Here is a 20,103-nt window from a genome sequence, read left to right as displayed (position 1 = left end):
ATTCAAGGTTTACATTACTATTTCTTTTTATCATATTACCAATTTATATCTTATTATAAGCAATGATTTAAAATTACACTTAGTGTATTAATTTTAATCGATAGGTTTTGAAATGTATTTTCACCTGAGACTGAACACGATGAATTTTCTTTTGTATATATTATTTTCTAGCTTAAATTTAAAATATATTTTATTTTATTTTGTATATCTATTTTCCTTTTGTATATATTATAATATCTACAAAAGGAAACTGACATAACTACATAACTGACGAACGTAACTGGCATGCATAACTGGCGAATGAATTTGAAAATGCAATCCTTAATAGATCATTATTCTACAATTTTTAGCTAATGTTTTAATGAACTTTTTATTTTATTTTCGAAATTTAAAAAAAATTAAAATGCTATTTCAAATTTTGAAAAGTTATCATAAACTCTTCAAAAGTAAAAACATGGGTTTGCATTAATCTTAAAGATTTTTAAATAACGTAAACAAAAAACACAAAATATATGATTAAAAAATATAATTTTTTTGGTTTTTCGAATAATATGTACCAATTATGAGAGACTTATCCGGAGAGACAATTATTTTTAAAGGTAATAATAATCTCGATTAATAATTAATGCTTACCTTCAGGTGCAGCTGTACGAATCAGAGATAAAATAAGTCGAATGTTTACAAATTATTAATAGCAAAAATATATCTGATTGTCATAAATATTTATTTATTAAACAACCCGTTATTCAAAAAATTAGAAAATATGCATTGAGACTCCTATTTAACAAATTTCTATTGACCACAATTTCTAAATTAACGATTTTTTTTTCTTTTTTCCCAATTAAAAGGAAGATAAATATCTCATCAAACAAAAACCCCGTATTAGCAAGATTGGAGAGCCATCACCCAGTTATTTTATCCTTATAATTTTTTTTTATCATTATAATATTTATTTTATTTTGTTTTTATGTTATTTTTATTTGTAATTTCCAAAAAATCGTCAAAAAATTTTGACCTTCGCCAACATTTATATTTTTATTTCTTTAAATGCATAAAGATTAAATAAAATTAAAAATAAAAAATAAATATCTTTTCGCCTGGCTAACCAAAATATACTATTTTTTTAAACAAAAAAAAAATTATTAACATTTTTAAAATCTCAGATAAGCTTATAAAAATAGAAAAGGGGAAAATATTTTTAGTTTATTTAAGAATGACCAGTCCGTCACCCACTTTGCAGTTTAAAATCATAATATTTTCACACTGCACAAATGTACTTAAGAAAATATATACCTCTGTAAATATTAATAACAGAAATCTGAGATAACATACGGCGAAAAACTGCACAGCTAACTTTTTTGATGCTCTATATATTCTATAAAACAATTTTGGCACCAAATTTCTAAGAATACAATCGAAATTTCAATCAAATTTTTCAGATACACAAGTGAAATTAATTATTTCGTTATTTTTATGCAGCAGCTAAATTCATTGATTTTTTGCTGCTGCATAAAAATTGCACAATTCGGTCATGGATATTTCTGTCTGCTACAAATTAAAACCCCTCCACAAATAAATTACGAAATTTATTATTATTATCATCCCCGGTATAACGTATAACTTCGATTTAACTTATAAAATTTTCAAGCATGATGAATTCCTCGGACAATCAGTGAATAGAAGTTTGGCGGTAATTATATAAGGAAATATATAAGCAAGTAATCAAGGAAATAATTGAAAACGTTATCCTGAAGACTTTTTTCTACCATTATTAGACTAAAAAAATAATTGAAATCATTTTTCATATTTGATCTTAATTTCATGTACATGTATTGTTTATCGTATTTTACGGGTAAAAAGCCTTTAAATTCAGCTTTTCTTGATCTTAAAATTAAAATATTATTATAATTTTTGTAATTTAAGCATGAAAAAAGAAAAGTTATTACAAGTGCGAGAAAGTAAAGGCATATAATCAAGAAGTTAATAAATTATACAAACAAAAGAAATCTGCTCAAATTCGAAAAGTGTGAACATTATTTTTAATTTTATAAAATATCCTTATTTAAAAAATGTCAATCAATATATTTAAAACAGGTTATAATTAAATATTTTTTTAAATATATATAATAATTTAATTTTAATTGATTTTTATTAAATACAAATTAACTTTCCAAAGGAAAAAATCTTAAAGAAAAATGAATATTAAATATAGCTTTTATAAAAGCAGTGCAAAAATGTTAGTTTGACGCATAAATAAGAACAAACATTTACAAAAATACATCTTAATAAATAATGTCTTGAAAAAACATATCTTACGTCTAGCTTTTATGAAAACTGCAAAAGAAAATATTTATTTAAAAAATACAATATTACTGTTTATTAATTCTAACACTTGATGCTAAAAGAATTTAAAGGCGCAGAATTTTAGGCAAAATTGCATCATTTTTAAATCAATCTGATAATTTTATTAATGTTATTCAATAAAAATAAGTCAAGGACACAAAAATTTCTAATAACACTAATACATTTATAATGCAAAAAATGGAACTTTGCCTGGTTATAACATTTTATATTTTTGCAATAATTTTTTTAAACAAACTGTTTTATTTGAATTCTACACGTAGATTTGTAAACAAATCATTTATAAATTCTAATATGAAAACATGAATAATTTATAAGTTCTGAAATCTACTCACCGAATAATTGACCAATGATAAACAAAACGATTAATTTCGTCATATTTTAGTTGTATTTTAATCTTTTCAATTTTTAAGTTCCATATACAGCAGCAATAAGATTCTATCTCCGCACCGTTTTATGGGAAATCCAGGTGTATTAATAGACATAAATGCTTCCAACGCACTGGTACAACTTTTATTTTTTAGAATGATTTCATTTTTAATATCAATCCTCAATTTTATTGGCTTTCGGATGATACGAGAACATACTTAGGTCATTTACGACGATTTATCATATACGGTGGCTTTGATCATTCGCATTTCAGATTGATACGAAATATAAAGCGAGCATATTCAGCTCTGAGGAAAAAATAACAAGAAAGTTCCTCAAATTATCTCCAATTTGCAATATCCGTGCAATGATTACAGCAAAGCACATTATGGCTCTCTTTTCTTTATTTAATTTTTTTTTGTATATTTAATGGTTAAAAATCCAATTTGTATAGAAAAGAGTTGTGCAGAAAAAAATTCTGGTTAAATTACCGTATTGTGTGGTGATTGCATTTCTGGTAAGGAAAGCAAACTTAATTCTGGTTAATTAAGCCAAAGTATACTGTATTTAAACCATTCATTTTGTAATGTTTCCATTCATATTGTAACGGTTTTCCGGAAATTATGGTTTTATAAATTGTAATTCGTATTACCACACATTTAGTAAAAATTACAAAACTGAAAATCAAATTTACCGAAATGAATGGGGATTTTTTTCCCATGCTTTAAGGTTTCGTGATAAAAGTAGCGAATTTTACCAAATTTAATCACATATTATTAAACCATATTTTATTGTTAAATCATTGCCAAAGAGCTTAGCTTAAAATGACGGAGTTTTTGAAAGTTCCCAACGAACCAAAAACACAATAAATTGTTTGCTTGTTTTTACCATACTTCATTTTCTTAGTGCATTACATAAGAAAATAATCAATATGCCTTTTACGAGTTCCTAATTTTGAAAGAAAATGTAGCATAATTGTTGATTGGCTTAGAAACACAAGTTAGTTTTATAAATAATTAGAAAATTAGAAAAAACTTATTATTGTTGATAAGTTTAGAAGCATATGTTAATCTAACATAATTAAAAACGTAGTTAGGAGCGATATCGGCTCTTCTGTGCGTTAATAATCTTTATTTAATATCAATTAGCTTTTAATTTGTAGTAGCCTGTCATTATTAAAGTAGCATTCATTTAATAAAAGATTGTGAATAAGTAAAATAATTAATTTAAAAACTACTATTTGGTGAATCATTAAATTTTCAAAACCTTGAATGGCCGAGTCATTTTGCAATTTACAAGAAAGTTTATAAACCTATAATTTGACAGATTGGTATAAATAAACATTCTCTTCTTGTTTTCTATTCTTATTTAATAGATTTTTATCATTACAATGCACTGAAATACATTTAAACAAGAAAAAGTCAGAACGACAACATTATTGTATTGAGAGGGTAGGAAAATACTTTCTTAGATAAAAAAAGAACTTTTAAAATAAACCAAAATTTGAAATGTAAGGTTTTTATGTTTCATAATAAAAAAAAATTGTAAAATTTATAATAATACAATATTTTATTAAATAAAAAAAATTTTGTGTTTCTGCATGTGTAGAAAAATTTTCTAAAAGTTATATTATCAAAAAGCTTTATTATTTTTCACTTAGAATAAAATTTTATTCTTTGGTATAATCATTAATCTTCTTGAGAAATTTACTTTGAAAGTATATGGGCTCTTTTGTGCAGCTTAATCGCTCTCTGAGGCAAGATACGTAAATACTAACAGAAAAATTTAGTGAAAATATGTACGCTTTCTTATTTATGTTCTAATACCAAAACTCATACCAATTTTTATAATTTTATTAAAAAAAATTGCACAAATACAAGTTATTAAAAAATATTCATTATTTTTTTCTCTTAATTGATGCGACATTTTTGGATTTAGATATTACATAATGTTTCATTACTTACTAATCTTAAAAATTTATTGACTAGAAATTAATTATAACTGGTACTGTTTAAAATATGATTGAACTAGCATTATAATTTAATATTTTGGTCTGAACATCTCAGAATTATATGTTCAAGAAAAAGATATGCAAGTACAAATAAGTAAAATAATTAAGTAAACTTGCATAAGTTTGATTGTTTTTACTCTCTTTTAATTAATTCAACCTAATTACTTGATTTAAAACTTCATTAACTTCAAAACATGCAAAATAGAAATAACAGTTGACATGCTTCAATCGCTCAAAAACAGGCACCCATTCTCCAGACTTTCCAGATGCAAGTGATAAGAAAAAAAGTGGCGCGAATGAAGTTTTTAATCAAATAACATCTTACCACTTAAGTTTCTTGGGCTTATTCGTTTAATACTGCCTTGTTAGATTAAAATAAAATGAAGTAAAATAAATGTTTTAATTGTTTTATTATAACTTAAATTATTATGAGCATCTGTTAAAATATTTAAAAAATTGGAAAGGCCAAAATTTAATTTATCGAGATAAGTATGTCGAAATCCTAGCTAATTATAGAATAAAATCAATATTGTATTAAAAAAAATAGAAGAAAGACTTCCCATAATACACAATTAACTATTATTAAATATTTTCCTATCAAAACACCAAATAAATTCCATAATTGTTTCTCCAACAAATGTCGTGATTCCAACGCCATCCTGATTGGCTAAATTTAATGATCGTAGCTAATATGATTATGTTACTCGTAAATAACAACTTCAAGCTGTTTGCTTTATTAATTATTACCCTCCGAAGCATCCTTAATCCCCTTATCTGCAAAATAGAAGTTTTGCCAAAGTGTCGGTTTATCAGAACGCCCTCTTTTGCAGCTTTAAGAGAAAAATAGTTTGCCAACTTTTCAAGGAAATAGGTTAAGTTTTAAAACTTCTGAAATTTTATCTATGCAATGCATTTTGATTTGCTGCGACATTTCGCCATCGCATAATTGGTAATTGGTACTTTAAGGAAAATAATGTTGGAAATAAATCTTGTATTAAAAGCTTATATATTTTGCTATTTTAATCACTTTTATGATGAGCAAAATTATTGTCGTATAATAAAAATGCTTAGTGCATTACGAATATAGTAATTGATTAGCATGTATTTTACTACAAGCGAATTTCAATTGAAGATTGTATTCTTTTTTTTTTTACAAAATAATTAAAAAAATCTCTTTCATTCAGTCTATAAATAATATAGAAAATAAAGTACCCCCAAAACAGTTCATTAATGGCAAAGAGAATTATAAAATTAAAGATTCCCAATGATGAGACCAACACCCTGACCGAGGCTAGATGATAGTGATCAGCAACTTGCTCAAAAGTCCTCCTCTACCAGGATAAGCTGGTATCGATCGCTGGGTATACTTCAAACCACCTCCAGAGAAAGAACTCGGTCATTTACCATGATAAATTAGTTATTTAACCACATTACCATCACAGCTACAATTAACATATTATAAGAATGAATTATTGAGAAATTATTATGCTTACGGTGTATGTTACTTGTATGCAAAATGTTAATTAAAACTGATAATGATGTTTATTCTTAACATTTGTAATATTTTCTACTAAAATTGCATTTTGTAAGTATGTTAATTGTGTGTATGTTATATATAACCAATTAAGCGAAAGTTGTGAGTTAATCAATTAGATTAAAATACTTTGGTTATAGATGCTGAAAAATTGCTTCTAAGAAGGCAATTACAGGCAATTTAACATAATTTTTCTGCTAATACTATTTACTTGAGTACTTTTAGCAGTAATGAGATATACAAATTCCATAAATGATTTACATTTAAAGACATCCCGTCAATATCAACACTTGCTTAGAGCTAGGAAAACAAAATAAAATGATGTAATATGGCTACTTGATTATCGTACATTAACGCAACGATAAAATAAAATTCTTGTAAAACTTTTTATTTATTTTTTCATATATGGGTGATATTTTTAATTATTACCACATTTGACAGCTATAAATGAAGTTACTGCTATTTTAAACTTTTAACAAGCAGAATTTTTTTTATTTATTAAATAAAACTGAAAATCATGGACAATCGAAAGCATAACTCAACAATCTTTAAGAACTTAGGTAAATAACATTCTTCTACTTAATGAGTAGCATTCCACTATTTTAAAAGAAAAGTTCAAACTAAATTAAAAATAAAAACAATCGACTAAGTGTATAGAGGAAAATCAATAAATTAGATAGTAATTGATTTAAGATTAATGGTGGTAATTAATTTTTATTATTACCTCTTTTACTTTTGATGTTTTTCAGTCTCATTACTTCTTTAACTAAATAGTTACGTTAACAATAATGAAAGAGAAAAGCGTGTCAAAACAAATATAGATATGCAATCATTTCCCTTGAACTTTTTATAACTGAAAACTGCTAAATATTTAATGTAAGTGACCATATAAGTAGTGTTCATAGTGTGAAAAATTGTGTCAAGAGTTTCATTATAGAGAGTATAGAAACACTAACTGTATGTTTGAACATGAACAGAAAAGGTTTGGCAATATGGTTTAAGGTTTGGATTGAACTTATATTATGGAATGGATGCTTTTTTTAAAAATTCCTTATGGTATAATACCTTAAATGATCTTAATAATTTGTTTTACTGACTGGCATCACTTCAACAGCATGTGCGCGTTTGACCAATCAGGCACTGGCCCTGTTTCGGTTTAGACAATCGCTTTTCGTTTTCTCATATGAAATTGTCCCCTTTTTGTTACGGATCCTAACATTGTAGATTTGACAAAACAATTTATTTTAATTTCATTATAAATAAATAAAATTTAGCATTCGTCCATTAGCTTATTAATAGGCAATCAGAAGGTAAGCACCGGTGACAAAAAGCTAATTAATAAGCTGTTAAAAAGTGTTAAGATCCCAAACTAAACTACGGAAGAAAGTACTTGGAGAGAAACAGAAAACCTCGTAGGGGAGGGTAGCCTAAAGCGGGTAAGCATTCGTATACCGCCGCATGGCGCGCAAGCGCCGATATCTGAGTATGCTGTGATTACCCGAATAATCACGAGTTTCAATCAGTCCCAGCAGAGCAGAAGTAAAGCGACATTGCGTAACCAAGCACAGAATAAAAAAAAATAATAAGTTTATTAAAAAATCTCAAGGTATGTAACTTGTGGCTAGTCGAAAGCCGGCATATTTTTTTTCTTGTCAATATTATTATATTATTCTAACGCTATTCACCTATAAACTACGATGTTGTTGTTTTATATTTATTTTTTATTAAAGGTTATAATTTTTTTAGTAAAAAATTTGCTTTTAGGCATGGCGGGTGGGGCAAAACGGGTAGATACATCTTTCCAATTCTTTGTGTCTTTCTAATAATTCTGATTGCTCTACTTCTACATCTGTATTTGAAAACGTGGATCACAATTATTCTCAAGCTTCAAGGATTTCGCTACGATGCACAAACGGAGAAACTTGAAGATGATCCTTCATGTTCTACGACAACTAGTGACAATTCATTTCAACCAGTAGAAGAGCCATTGACACCTCATGTGAAGCCTTTGGATATTAGACCGCTACCAAAACCTACTCCTAACAAAACTAGTTGTAAACAAAAAACTCAAAGAACTGAAGTCTTAACAAGTTCACCATTTAAAAATATGCAAATAGAAAAGGAAGAGAAGAAGAAACGTCTTAGTAACAATGCTGCTTAGTTACGCTAGAAGATTGGATTTAATGTGGAGATTGCAAAAACTGGGCTCATGAAGCCTGCACAACTTATTCAGGAAGAGGGTCTTATTTTTGCGAACTATGCCAAGAATAACAAACCATAATTTGAGACTGATAAAATAAGTCTAAAATTGTTATTTAAATGTTATTTTTAACGTTTATTATACGTGTGATTAAGGTCTCAGTATTAATGTTTAAGAAAATTAGTATGCGTTTGTATTTGTAAAATCTATGGTGTTTACCCGCTTTGCCCGAACGACTTACCCGCTTTAGGCCCCTTGTAGGGCAAAGCGGGTTTTTTCAGAGTTTTTTTATTTTTGATAATAAATAATCATAAAATTTAAAATAACACAATAATCATTTCTTATTTTAAAGTTCAAGATCTCTCTTAAGAAATAAAATCAAAAACGCTGCGATAAAAGTCCAAAAACTACAACTTTTGAGAGTTTATTGTTAACCTACCCGCTTCAGGCCACCCTCCCCTACTTGTTTTCAGCACTGACAAAAAATCTGGCACGTGTAAGTTATTTACAGCAATTTCCTTCACAAATTTATCAACTGATGTGATCTAAAGAATTAAATGTCTTATTTTATCTATTTCTTTCTATCCATCCATGACAATGATCCACTAAAATGGATGTTACAAGTATTCATCTATTTAAAAGGTTTAAGCCAAACACACTGCAAAAAATACCCATTGCTTTTTCAAAATGTCTTCATATATTTAACGGCTTAAAGCAGTTTTGGCTTTAACACCATTTAAAACAGTTTGGCTTTAAACCGAAATTATTTTTTCAATCTTTTCCCTAATCACTAACTGCTTAAAACCGTCAGTTGAAATTCTAGTTTTTGCCATTCAGTTTTGCGTTCCGGTAATATAAAAACTTCTTCTCTAATCATTTTAAGATAATTTCCTATACTTGCTTTTATTTATTATCAATCACTTTATGGTTTTTAACATTGTACAAATAAAATTGAGATTCAACAATATTGAAGTGAAATTCTCACTATCACTATTTCTTTATAATAAAACATTCGGGCAGATCGTGCACCTCCAAATAAAGTGACCAATTCCAACGGTGATTGATCGATGCAAATTCTTCCTATATGAATTATTCACTAGAGAATCATTCACATGTGAATCATTCACTGATGAGAGTACAGATTCTTTTTGTAACTCTCAAAGTGAAAGTCAGTTGTTACCACAGACTTATTTTTTGTTACTTGTTTTGCTACTGTAAAAAACTGACCTGGTTTCGGAATTTTTTTCGTAATTTTTATGGAAAAAACTTGTTCCCTGTATAGTAAAAAGCCGTAGAAGCGACAAATTTTTTTCGTAAACTTTACGGTTTTGCACAACCAACCCAGTCGCCGGTTTAAAACGGTAAATTTTACGGGATTTTCTTACAGTGCAATATAAACTACTTCGTTGCTACTTAATGCATGTTAAAGAAATTTAGAGAAAGGAAAAAGTTAATTGACAATTAAACTTAATAAAGAAAATTCATCATTCAATTATTTTTTAAACGGGTAAATTAATTAACAGTTACACATATCTCTGTGTTCATAATGCAGTGTTATTTCAGGATCAAAGAATGTCCACCTTTATTACCGGTGTATTAGTCGACCACCAGATTTTTGACAAATTCAATGGGTTTGAAAAGTTGACTTATGCACCTAAATAAACAATATGTAATAATTGGTACGCTAATTTCTCTAAATTACATGCGGGACTACCATAGCAAATATCTCTTATGAGAGAAAATATTATATGTTTTTGATTATTTGATGTTTTGACATATTTTACACAAAAAAGTGACCAGATCAAACATAAATTTATTGAGAATATTTTTCGTTAACCTTAACCAGTTTTTGCTATGAAACTATTTTTTGACCATCAATTATTAATTTTCAAAATAATTCAATATTTCCATTACTATCAATGTACCACTCAAACTGATTTTATTGTTTCTGCAGAAACACATTTTAAACAAAGCTTTACAAGCTTCCATAAAAACAGAACATGACCATTTCATTTACATAATATTTTATAATCATACACATAATTACACAAATGTGAACATTTCATAAACATAACCATAAGTTGAATACTCTAGCTTTTACGTACATTTCTTGTTACGAAATTTTTCTTAGTTTCTTTCAAATAATCAAGATCAAATTCATAATACAATGAAATATAATAATATGGCCGAAAATTTTAATATATCTGAAATGAAAAAATAACTTCTAAATACACTGAAAACAGTTAGGGATTAAATTACGTTATAAAGTGGGTGCAAAATCATATTTTACGGTAAAATATAGCAGTGTAGTTTTTGCAGTAATATTTATTCAATTGGAGTGATTCCAGTAATTATTACTGAAAAATTTAGGTACATCAGGTTTCTTGTTCCACAATATTCTTCGCGAAAAAAGGATTTTAAACTGAACAGGTATTTTTTACCATACAAATAATCTTAACTATCAGTAGTAAGTACTAGAAAAAAAGTAACTTTATTAATTGTTATATCTGATATCAAAAGTAATTATGATAACCAGTGCTAGTTATTGATAAAAATTATGACTTATTAAAGAATTTAAAGTTCATTTATTTATTCTAATTTTTTTTAAAAAATTAAATGAAAATTTTATTGCTTCAGAAGTGAGAAAAAATAAAAACTAACAGTAAGCAAATTAAAGTTATTCCCAAAAATCACTGATGTAAACCTATTGAATGCATAAACTAAAATTCCATCAATGTTTTACATTTAAATTCTTACAACTCCTATTTTACGAACACAAAACAAAACTACAAACTATGGTTATGAAACAAAAGACTTATAAACAGGAGTTTCGAAACCACAACACGATCATATAACATTCTTATCAAATAAGAAAAAAAATTGTTCTATCGGTCTTTTTTGTACACGCAATAACTTCCTTCATTCGGAAATATAAAGCCAGAGTGGCGTACAGCATTTTTCGCGTCACCGAGACTCATAAACTTAGAGAACTATAAAAACGACAATTTGAGCTTTCTATAATCGCTGTGGTAAAAATGAAGGAAATTGATTTCCCATTTTATGCTGGCTCTTGAACAAATAAACGTGTTACGAATCTCAAAAAACGTAGGAAATGTGTTAGTTGCCAGCATTGTTTATTCCCTTGATAATTGAATCACAAGAATACTAGAACAAAGCAAACAACGTCTTAGTGTGGTGGCGTAGTATTTATTTTTAGGGACTTGGTGTAAATAATTCAAATCCCCCAAGGAAATTAATCGAATTATATACTCGAGTTGATGTTCGTTTCAATTGACATTAAAAATGTGTGATAAAGTCCTTTCAATAGCTTAGGCGTTATTATGATTACCAATTGCATTGATATAAAAATATATAATAATTTGGCTGTCATTTTAGTTATCATTTGCTTTAGCATAAAAATGTATAATAAAGTAGGTTTTTAGATACCCATTGCATTAATATTAAAACGCATGAGTTTTGTAATTTTTATGTATAATTTAATTACGTAATATTATATTAATTGCTGAATTAAATTTATTATAATAATTATATAATGTAGAATTAAATTTAATGTTGGTTTCAATTGACATTAAAAATGTGGGATAAAGTCCTTTCAATGGCTTAGGCTTTATTGTGATTACCAATTACATTGATATGAAAATATATAATAATTTAGCTGTCATTTTAGTTATCATTTGCTTTAACATAAAAAATGTATAATAAAGTAGGTTTTTAGATACCCATTGCATTAATATTAAAAAGTATGAGTTTTGTAATTTTTATGTATAATTTAATTACGTAATATTATATTAATTGCAGAATTAAATTTATTATATTAATTTTAAATCAGAAATTTCTTTTGAATATTTTTAAGAATCACTCTTCTTAATTACGCATAATATGATGAAAAGATAAAAGCTTCGCTCTGAAGTTTCGGTTTTTTGAACAATATTCTAAAAATATGTCTTTAGCCTTTTTTACGAACAATTTTTAAAACAGAAGTGAATGGAAGCAATTTTACTAGCAACAACTTTATGAGTAATAAACTTGAGAACCGTATTTCACATAATTTTGTTACAAAAAATAATATAAAAACAGGAAGTTATGGTCCTGTAAATGGGCACCTTGGAACATGTCGACTGTTATTTCTTTATATATATTTGAAGTGAATGAACTTTTTAATCAGGTAATATAAAAACAGGGATGCATTGAAATTTAACTAGCACTATTATGAAATTAAATTAATTGAAATTAAAAATACTTTTGTATGGTATAAAGTAATGTGTAATTATGTAATCAAGTATAAGAAGTTCAATTATTTGGATTAATTAGGCACCATACTCAATTCAAACAATATTGTTGTTCTGAGCCGTGGTGGCTCAGGGGTTCGAGCGTTTGTATTTCAATGAGGTGAACCGAAGTTCGATCCCGGTGATGGCTGGTCGATGCGAATTCCGAATCCGGCTTGCACCGACCACAGTGCTGACGTGAAATATCCTCAGTTGTCGACGGATCATAAGTTAGAGTCCCCTTGCCGTCAGGCTAACCGTGTGAGGTTCTTGTGGTCTTCCTCTCCATGTAATGCAAATGCGGGTTAGTTCCATCAAAAAAGTCCTCCACGGAGGCAAATTTTTCCCAATACTTGATCCAGGAGTTCCCTTGTCTTCTGGATTGGGTTCAAAATTGCAAGGTTACGGAGTTGAACATTGGTAGTCGTAAACCTAAAAATTTTGGTTGACTGTTCAACGACGGTTATAAAATAAAATATAAAAAATATTGTTGTTCTACTCTCACCGAAATATATAACAATGTGCATGAGAAAAAACGACCAAAATTTAGTAAAATTTATTGGTTTCNTCGTAAACCTAAAAATTTTGGTCGACTGTTCAACGATGGTTATAAAATAAAATATAAAAAATATTGTTGTTCTACTCTCACCGAAATATATAACAATGTGCATGAGAAAAAACGACCAAAATTTAGTAAAATTTATTGGTTTCTATCTCTATGTAAGCACCAAAAAGCTCGGTAATTTTCCTGCCAAGCTTTGGTAATCATTTTGGTAAAGTTAATAAGAAAATATTGTTTTTTAATATGTGATGAAATTCAAAAAACGTGGTCACATTTGAATAATTTTGCTATGGTAACTTAGAGCATGGCATATAAACCATTTCTTCAATAAAATTTACTTTTGAGTTTTATATTTTTTACTACATATGTGGTTATAACAGCTATACTTTGAAAACTGGAATTTCCGGTGAACCATTACTATATAAGCGGAAAAATTACCATATGAATGGTTTTAAATACTGTATATTTTAGTTTCATCATCCAAACTTATGTTTTCTCAACCAGAAATGTTATCACAGTACAGTAATTACATCAGAATTTTTACCCGTGTGTATAACCTATATTATGTCAACAGCAATTACTTAAAGTAGTCTTTCTCAAATTCATTGACGTTTAATTTCACTTAAATACACTTCCAAAAATTAGAAATATAGCCCTAACAGTTCAATAGAAGAAACGTGATAAAATATAAGAAAATTTTTGAATTTAGCATTTTTATTATTATTATTTATTTTAGTATTTTTATAAGCATTTTTATTTATACTAATATTATTATTTGTTTAAATTTTTTTTATTTAATATTATTGTTTATTTATACAATTATTTATAAAAAAATTATTGGTGTTATTATTCATCTTAGTATTATTATTTATATTAGTATTTTTTTATTCATACTATATAACCGGAAAAATTACTAGAATTACGTTTTTTCATCCGGAAATGTCATTACCATACAGGACAGTAATTACATCAGACTTTTTTTCCCGCGTGAGTATTGTAATTAAAAATAAAAATTAGCTTGGTAATTCTTTACATTATTCTTATTCTTATTTGCATTATGATTTATATTTGCACACGAAAACAACAATAACTTCATCATGTTAGTATTAATAATTCATGATCCGTAGTACATGCCGAGAATAATTATTCTTAAATTCACTTCCAGAAAATTGAAAAAAAGTCATAACAGGTCATGGCAAGAAATTTGATAATGTATCAGAATATTCTTGAAATTAGCATTTTTATTATTATTATTTATTCAAATATTTTTATTCGTATTTTTATTAGTATTTTTATTTATATTAATATTATTATTTATATAAGTATTTTTGATAATATTATTATAATCATAAAATTATTTTTGTTAGCATTATTATTTATCTCAGTACTTTTTATTCGTATTTTTAATAGTATTTTATTTTTATTAATACTTTATTTTTATTTGAATTACAATTCAACATTTTTTTCTCTCCTTTTTTCTCACTATTTTTATTATCCAAAATCAGTTTTCTAAAAAATATTTCTAATACTTTTTTTATAATTCACTGAAACTCAAAAACCAACTGAAGCTTTCATTTCCCAAAAAGCACTTCCAAAAATTAAAAATGAAGCCACAACAGTTTATAGGAAGAAATTTGCCAATAGTTGGCAAACTCAAGGCATTCTTTTCTAACAAAAGAGCATACCAATTGAAATAATGCATTCAATTCTTGCATTTAAATGGCTTCTAGTAGCTGAGATCAATAACCATCTTTAAAATTCGTCTCGACGCTAGTGAAGTAAACTGTGAATTTCATTCAGCGATGGAATGACTGGCCTTCCGGAAGAGTTCCAAAGAGAATATCTAGTTTTGACTCAACGTAAGGAAATGTGGCTTTAAATTAAGTTTCCCATTCATCGAGGATTTCCTTATTCTATTAGTTCTGCACCAATAATTAAGACTTCCTGCAGTTCTAGAAAGATTTTTAGAAAATGGATATGAATTTTTAAGTTTCTTATTCATTATATTCTGTTAAAAAAAATTTTAATAAAGATAACTAATTCAAGACTAGGACAGGGTGATTATTCAATATATCATAAGCACCAATATTTTCAATATCATATTAACTGTATTTTAAAATGGATTACTACGATATATCGTGAATTACCATGTTATTCAATTGTACCGATTTTTGGGTTAGTCTCGAATATTGCGATCCTTATCAACAAGCGTAAAAAACGGAAACGATAATATCGGGAGTATAGTCCATAATGATAGCACCGGAGAACAATTTTTTGTTTCATTTACACAAATACTTGATATTGCCTAGTTCGAGTTTGGATATTTCAAATCTGAAAGGAGAATCTGATATTTCAAATCAATCTGAATCTGATATTTCAAATCAAAAATTGCCAGTAAGCTTTAAAAAAATTTAATATTTTCCTTTTTTCGTGACAAATGATTTCAATGGCTAAAAAACCAGTATTTAGTGTTAGCCCCTATATTGCAATCAAAATATACATTGGTTAAAGTTCATAAGTTTTAAGTTTTCAATTTTTCAGGAAAAATAACATTTTGACTTTTTAGTTTCGTAGAATTTTAATAAGTAAAAAATAGTTTCTACTTGAAGTTAAATTTCTAAATTCTATTTGATCTGATATGACGGGAACATAAATATTAGGAATATAATATTAAATTTATTTAATGTTAAATCTCATCTGTCGATAAATGAGGGAGACTTCATCGGGTATCAATAATATGCAGACATTCAGATAAATATGCTATTGGCCATGAAAATAATAAAAGTATTAAAAACTTAAAACATTACTGAAACTTCTTGAAAAAACCTTACTGCTATTAACTACTGTTAATGATTTACTGCTAAAACTGCTACTTAGTGGTAATTATAACTTGTTTGGTACTAAATAGGTAATTACGTTGAGAAATTTCCAAATTGTTATCATTGTTTAACTTTTTATTTTGGACATAGCTCTGAGTTCGTGTTTCGAAAAACGATAACAACTTGAATTGCATGTATGCAAAAATGGACTCAACATGTGAATTCATTGAAATGGACTGAATGCGCACGTTTAACCTTTTATTCTATGTCCTCTAGTCCCTTTTGACACACAATTTAACTCTAAACCTATACTTTCAACACATAAGGGACGCGTACCAAATCAGCATGAAAATTATTTAGTATTTTAAACCGACGAATAATTATTTTCTCCAGTTAAATATCTTAAAACACTCAAAAAATAATCATAAAAGTAAATTTTTTAAAAAAAAGTAAGATGTTAAAACCAATTTTTAAAATAGTTATGTTCATTCAAAATAATAACACGCATTTCAAACTATATCTGATTTCTTCAGTAAATATATCGAGCTGTGTTTATTCTTTCAAACGCATTGTTCTGGTTACGTTTATGTTCTTCAATATGCATTTCAAGTTATGTTTATCTTTGCAAACACTAAGTTCAAGTTTGGTATATTTTCTTCATTATGTATTTTGAGCTACGTCCATTTTTTTCAAACATGTGGCTCAAGCTTTGCCTATTTTTTTGATTATGCATTTTGAGCTATGTACACTTTTTCAAACACATGGTTCAAGCTATATCTTACATGTGGTTAAATGCACATTTTGAGCTATTTTTTTTTCAAATGCACATATCAAGCAATGCCTTTTTCTTAATGCGTAATTTAAGCCGAAACTGCCCAAAATAAGGCCCTGTCAGAATTTATTCAATAACAAATTTTAAAAAAAAAATTTTTTAAACATTATCAGTAAAGCTGCATATGTCTATAAACATAATAACATTATATAGACCTTTTCTAAGAAAAAAATTTATGCACGTTTATACTAGAAGAAAGCATTTCGTCAATCTACTAAAAATGATGGCAATATCAAATTTTGGCTACAAAGTAATTTCGTTGTGAACTAAGCTGTACAAAGCCTTAAAAAATCTTTGTAACTTAAAACGTTTTGCAATAAATATACGTGTGACACAATGTTCTAAAAAAGAAAATATTTTTTACATTACTTTGCATTTGCGTCAAGCAAAGCATCTCCACCAATATAGGGTTGACATTCACTTGTCTGACGCCCAATATCACACTAAAGCATTCCTTCTTCTTTAACCTGCTCTTAATAAATGGCCTCTTGTAGCTCAGAACATTCCCAAATATACAAGAAAAAAAGTTCCTTAACACTACTAAAAAGGATGGAGCCTTCGCCCCGATGAAGGGAGGAGATGAAAATATAAAAAGCAAATATAACCCAACCTGTCAAAATGAAAAATATACCCCAATCTCTCCAAAGATGAGGTTTTTATATTAGGTGCCAAAATCTCTATACACAAGCTTCAAGGGTAAAAAAATAGAGTCAAAGTTTTTCAAGAAAGAGTTTTTTTTTTTAAAAAAAATTCTCTTTTGACTTACGAGTTACGGAGATTAATTCTTGAAAGTTTTCCAAATTTCGCCATACAATGAAAGGATATGTTCTGAATTTTTAAAATAGGTAAAACAAAATTGACTTTTGTCTATGTTATTAATTCTTAGAAGAAAAATCTATATTGAACCATACTCAGGCCACAGACTAAGTTTTTCATTGTCAGATACTTAATCTAGAAAAATAATAATTGTAGAATCAGGAATTTATCGCGGTTTGTTACGGAACAAACTTATATGTATCCAAATAGTTTCTTAGATATGAATGAAAACTAATCTTACAAAAAGTTGTCAGTTTAAATTTCAAATATTTAGGTCTAAAACTACGTTGAACACTCGAAAGTTTAGCAATAATAAGTAATGTAAGTTTTCGGAAAAAATGAAGTTGAGTTTTGTATCATCTCTCAATCATTTATTATGTTTTTAATCCTTACTTTTTGTGCTTTACGCCTTAAGTATTTAAATTTTTTTGAAGCACTGATAACACTGGATTTGATGCCATAATAGGCTTTACATATTTCCTAGCTTTTAAGATTTCTTTCATTACGTAAATTTAATTCTTTTAATCATTCTTAATCAAATTTTAATTTCATTAAACCAATTTTTATTCCATTTTATGAAAAACGTCAATAAAAATTTTATTCTCTTCTCAACAATCAATATAATAGATAACTTTTTAATTCAATACAAATGCAAAGCTAATTATTTCACTATATCGACTAAATCGAACATCAAAATCTATTCATAACTCTTTATTCTGCATTTTTCTTACCACAAAAATGTTTCAGTTGCAGGGTTATATTAATTCTCATGATCTTTTTGATGATTAGCTATAACCAAATTATTTCAAATTTAATGATTTTTACGGGGGTTGGTTTTGATTTTGGTCATTTTATCTTTCTATAAATCGCCAACCATGGATCTCTTCTTGTGCTCCTAATCATCCGTTGGGAACAATTCACTTTACTATTAATCTTGAATTCTCGATGTTAGGATTGTAGGGAGGGGATTCGCCCTTCAGCCAGACAATTAATTAACTTTACTAAATTCTTGATAGAAGAAAGATGGATCTCTTCATCTTTTTTTATTTTTATTTAATCATTTTAATTACTATAGGGCCATAATGTTTCGAATAATATTTACAAAATAAAACAATCATTTTTCTTTAAATAATTTTTTTTTCAGTTCTCTCACATGAAATATTACTCACTCATAAGAAAAGCAAGTGTACCTGCTGCGGCCAAAATAAGTTCAAATTCTACAATGATGTTACCTACACTATAAAATTGGACTAACCACCTTCATACTAGGTAACAAATTTCTTGCTGCATTTATACAACTACTTGTTGTATTTATACAAATCTTGTCTGATCGGGAGTAGGGTTTTCAAACCTGAAACTAGTTTTCCTTCTAAAACTACAGATTTTTTCAATGACTTTTTTGTCAATTTTTAGGGGAAATGTACAAGTTTAAGAAATTTATATTCAACAGACGGTCTCATGAATGTAGCGACAAACTTCTGGGGCAGTTGAGGCGCATTATCAGGATTAAAATTGTATAGGAACCCATGCCGGAAAATCTCCTCGTACACCACTGTGGTCGCTTTCTCATTAGGAATAGCTATTTCGTGTGTTTCTGAACAGTTCATAATAGAAGAAGCGTCCTAGACGCATATGTCAACAAAAAAAATTTCAGGCATGGATTCCTATCCAATTTTAATCTTGATGATCTGCCTTAACTCTCCTAGAGGTTTGTCGCAAACTTTACATGATTTCTTGTTAATTATAACGTTTTTAAACTTGTACATTTCGACAAAACTACACTAAAAATTTCAGTTAAAAACTGTAGCTTGAAGAGAGAAATGAAACTGATTACAGATTTCAAATAAGTGACACGAAAGTATCTATGATCTGTTAAAAAGTTTTCATGCAACAGAAAACAAAAACAAAATTATTTCCAACTGTAATCACTGGATTTACATCCCTGAAAAATGTCTTGGACAAGATGATCATAAACTTTTTCTTATTAACTTTTTGATAAGCTAGTTGTTCATTAGCTTTCATTTTTGAGCAATTAGAGCAGTAACGCAAACTAAATCTAAATAGAAAATAACTATAAAAAAATTTATATGCCTTTTTTCAGATTTTTAAATTCCTAAGACGTTTCTATTTTACAAAATTCAAACAGAAATTTAATTCATTCATACTCAAAAAAAGAAAACGATATTACAATGCTCGTTTATTTCTTTTTTCAAAAATAATAAATTTTGCTTTAAAATTAATAAGCATAATATTACATAAAAATCTGCTCACAAAAATCAAATTTTTAAAGTAGGGACAAATATTTTGATG

General features: G+C 27.5%; 1 protein-coding gene and 1 long non-coding RNA gene across 2 annotated transcripts in view; both read right to left on the bottom strand.

The window, feature by feature from the left end:
• Positions 1-17,475, bottom strand: part of LOC107448023 (uncharacterized) — a 65,498-nt gene extending 48,023 nt beyond the window's left edge. The window contains exon 1 of the mRNA XM_071178606.1: positions 17,347-17,475. Within this exon, the coding sequence (XP_071034707.1) occupies positions 17,347-17,371 (25 nt within the window). The 5' untranslated portion in view covers positions 17,372-17,475. The remainder of the gene's footprint in view (positions 1-17,346) is intronic.
• LOC139425149 (uncharacterized) lies at positions 634-3,031 on the bottom strand. Its single transcript, XR_011636403.1, has 3 exons — positions 2,697-3,031; positions 2,317-2,334; positions 634-645 (listed from the first exon to the last, which is right to left on the bottom strand). It is a non-coding gene; the product is annotated as an uncharacterized lncRNA (long non-coding RNA).
• Positions 17,476-20,103: the final 2,628 nt, after the last annotated feature.

The sequence above is a fragment of the Parasteatoda tepidariorum genome, chromosome 1 (genome assembly GCF_043381705.1).
Source record: "Parasteatoda tepidariorum isolate YZ-2023 chromosome 1, CAS_Ptep_4.0, whole genome shotgun sequence".
NCBI lineage: Eukaryota > Metazoa > Arthropoda > Arachnida > Araneae > Theridiidae > Parasteatoda > Parasteatoda tepidariorum.
The sequence above is the reverse complement of the archived record's forward strand: the minus strand, read 5'-3'. Positions and strand labels throughout refer to the sequence as shown.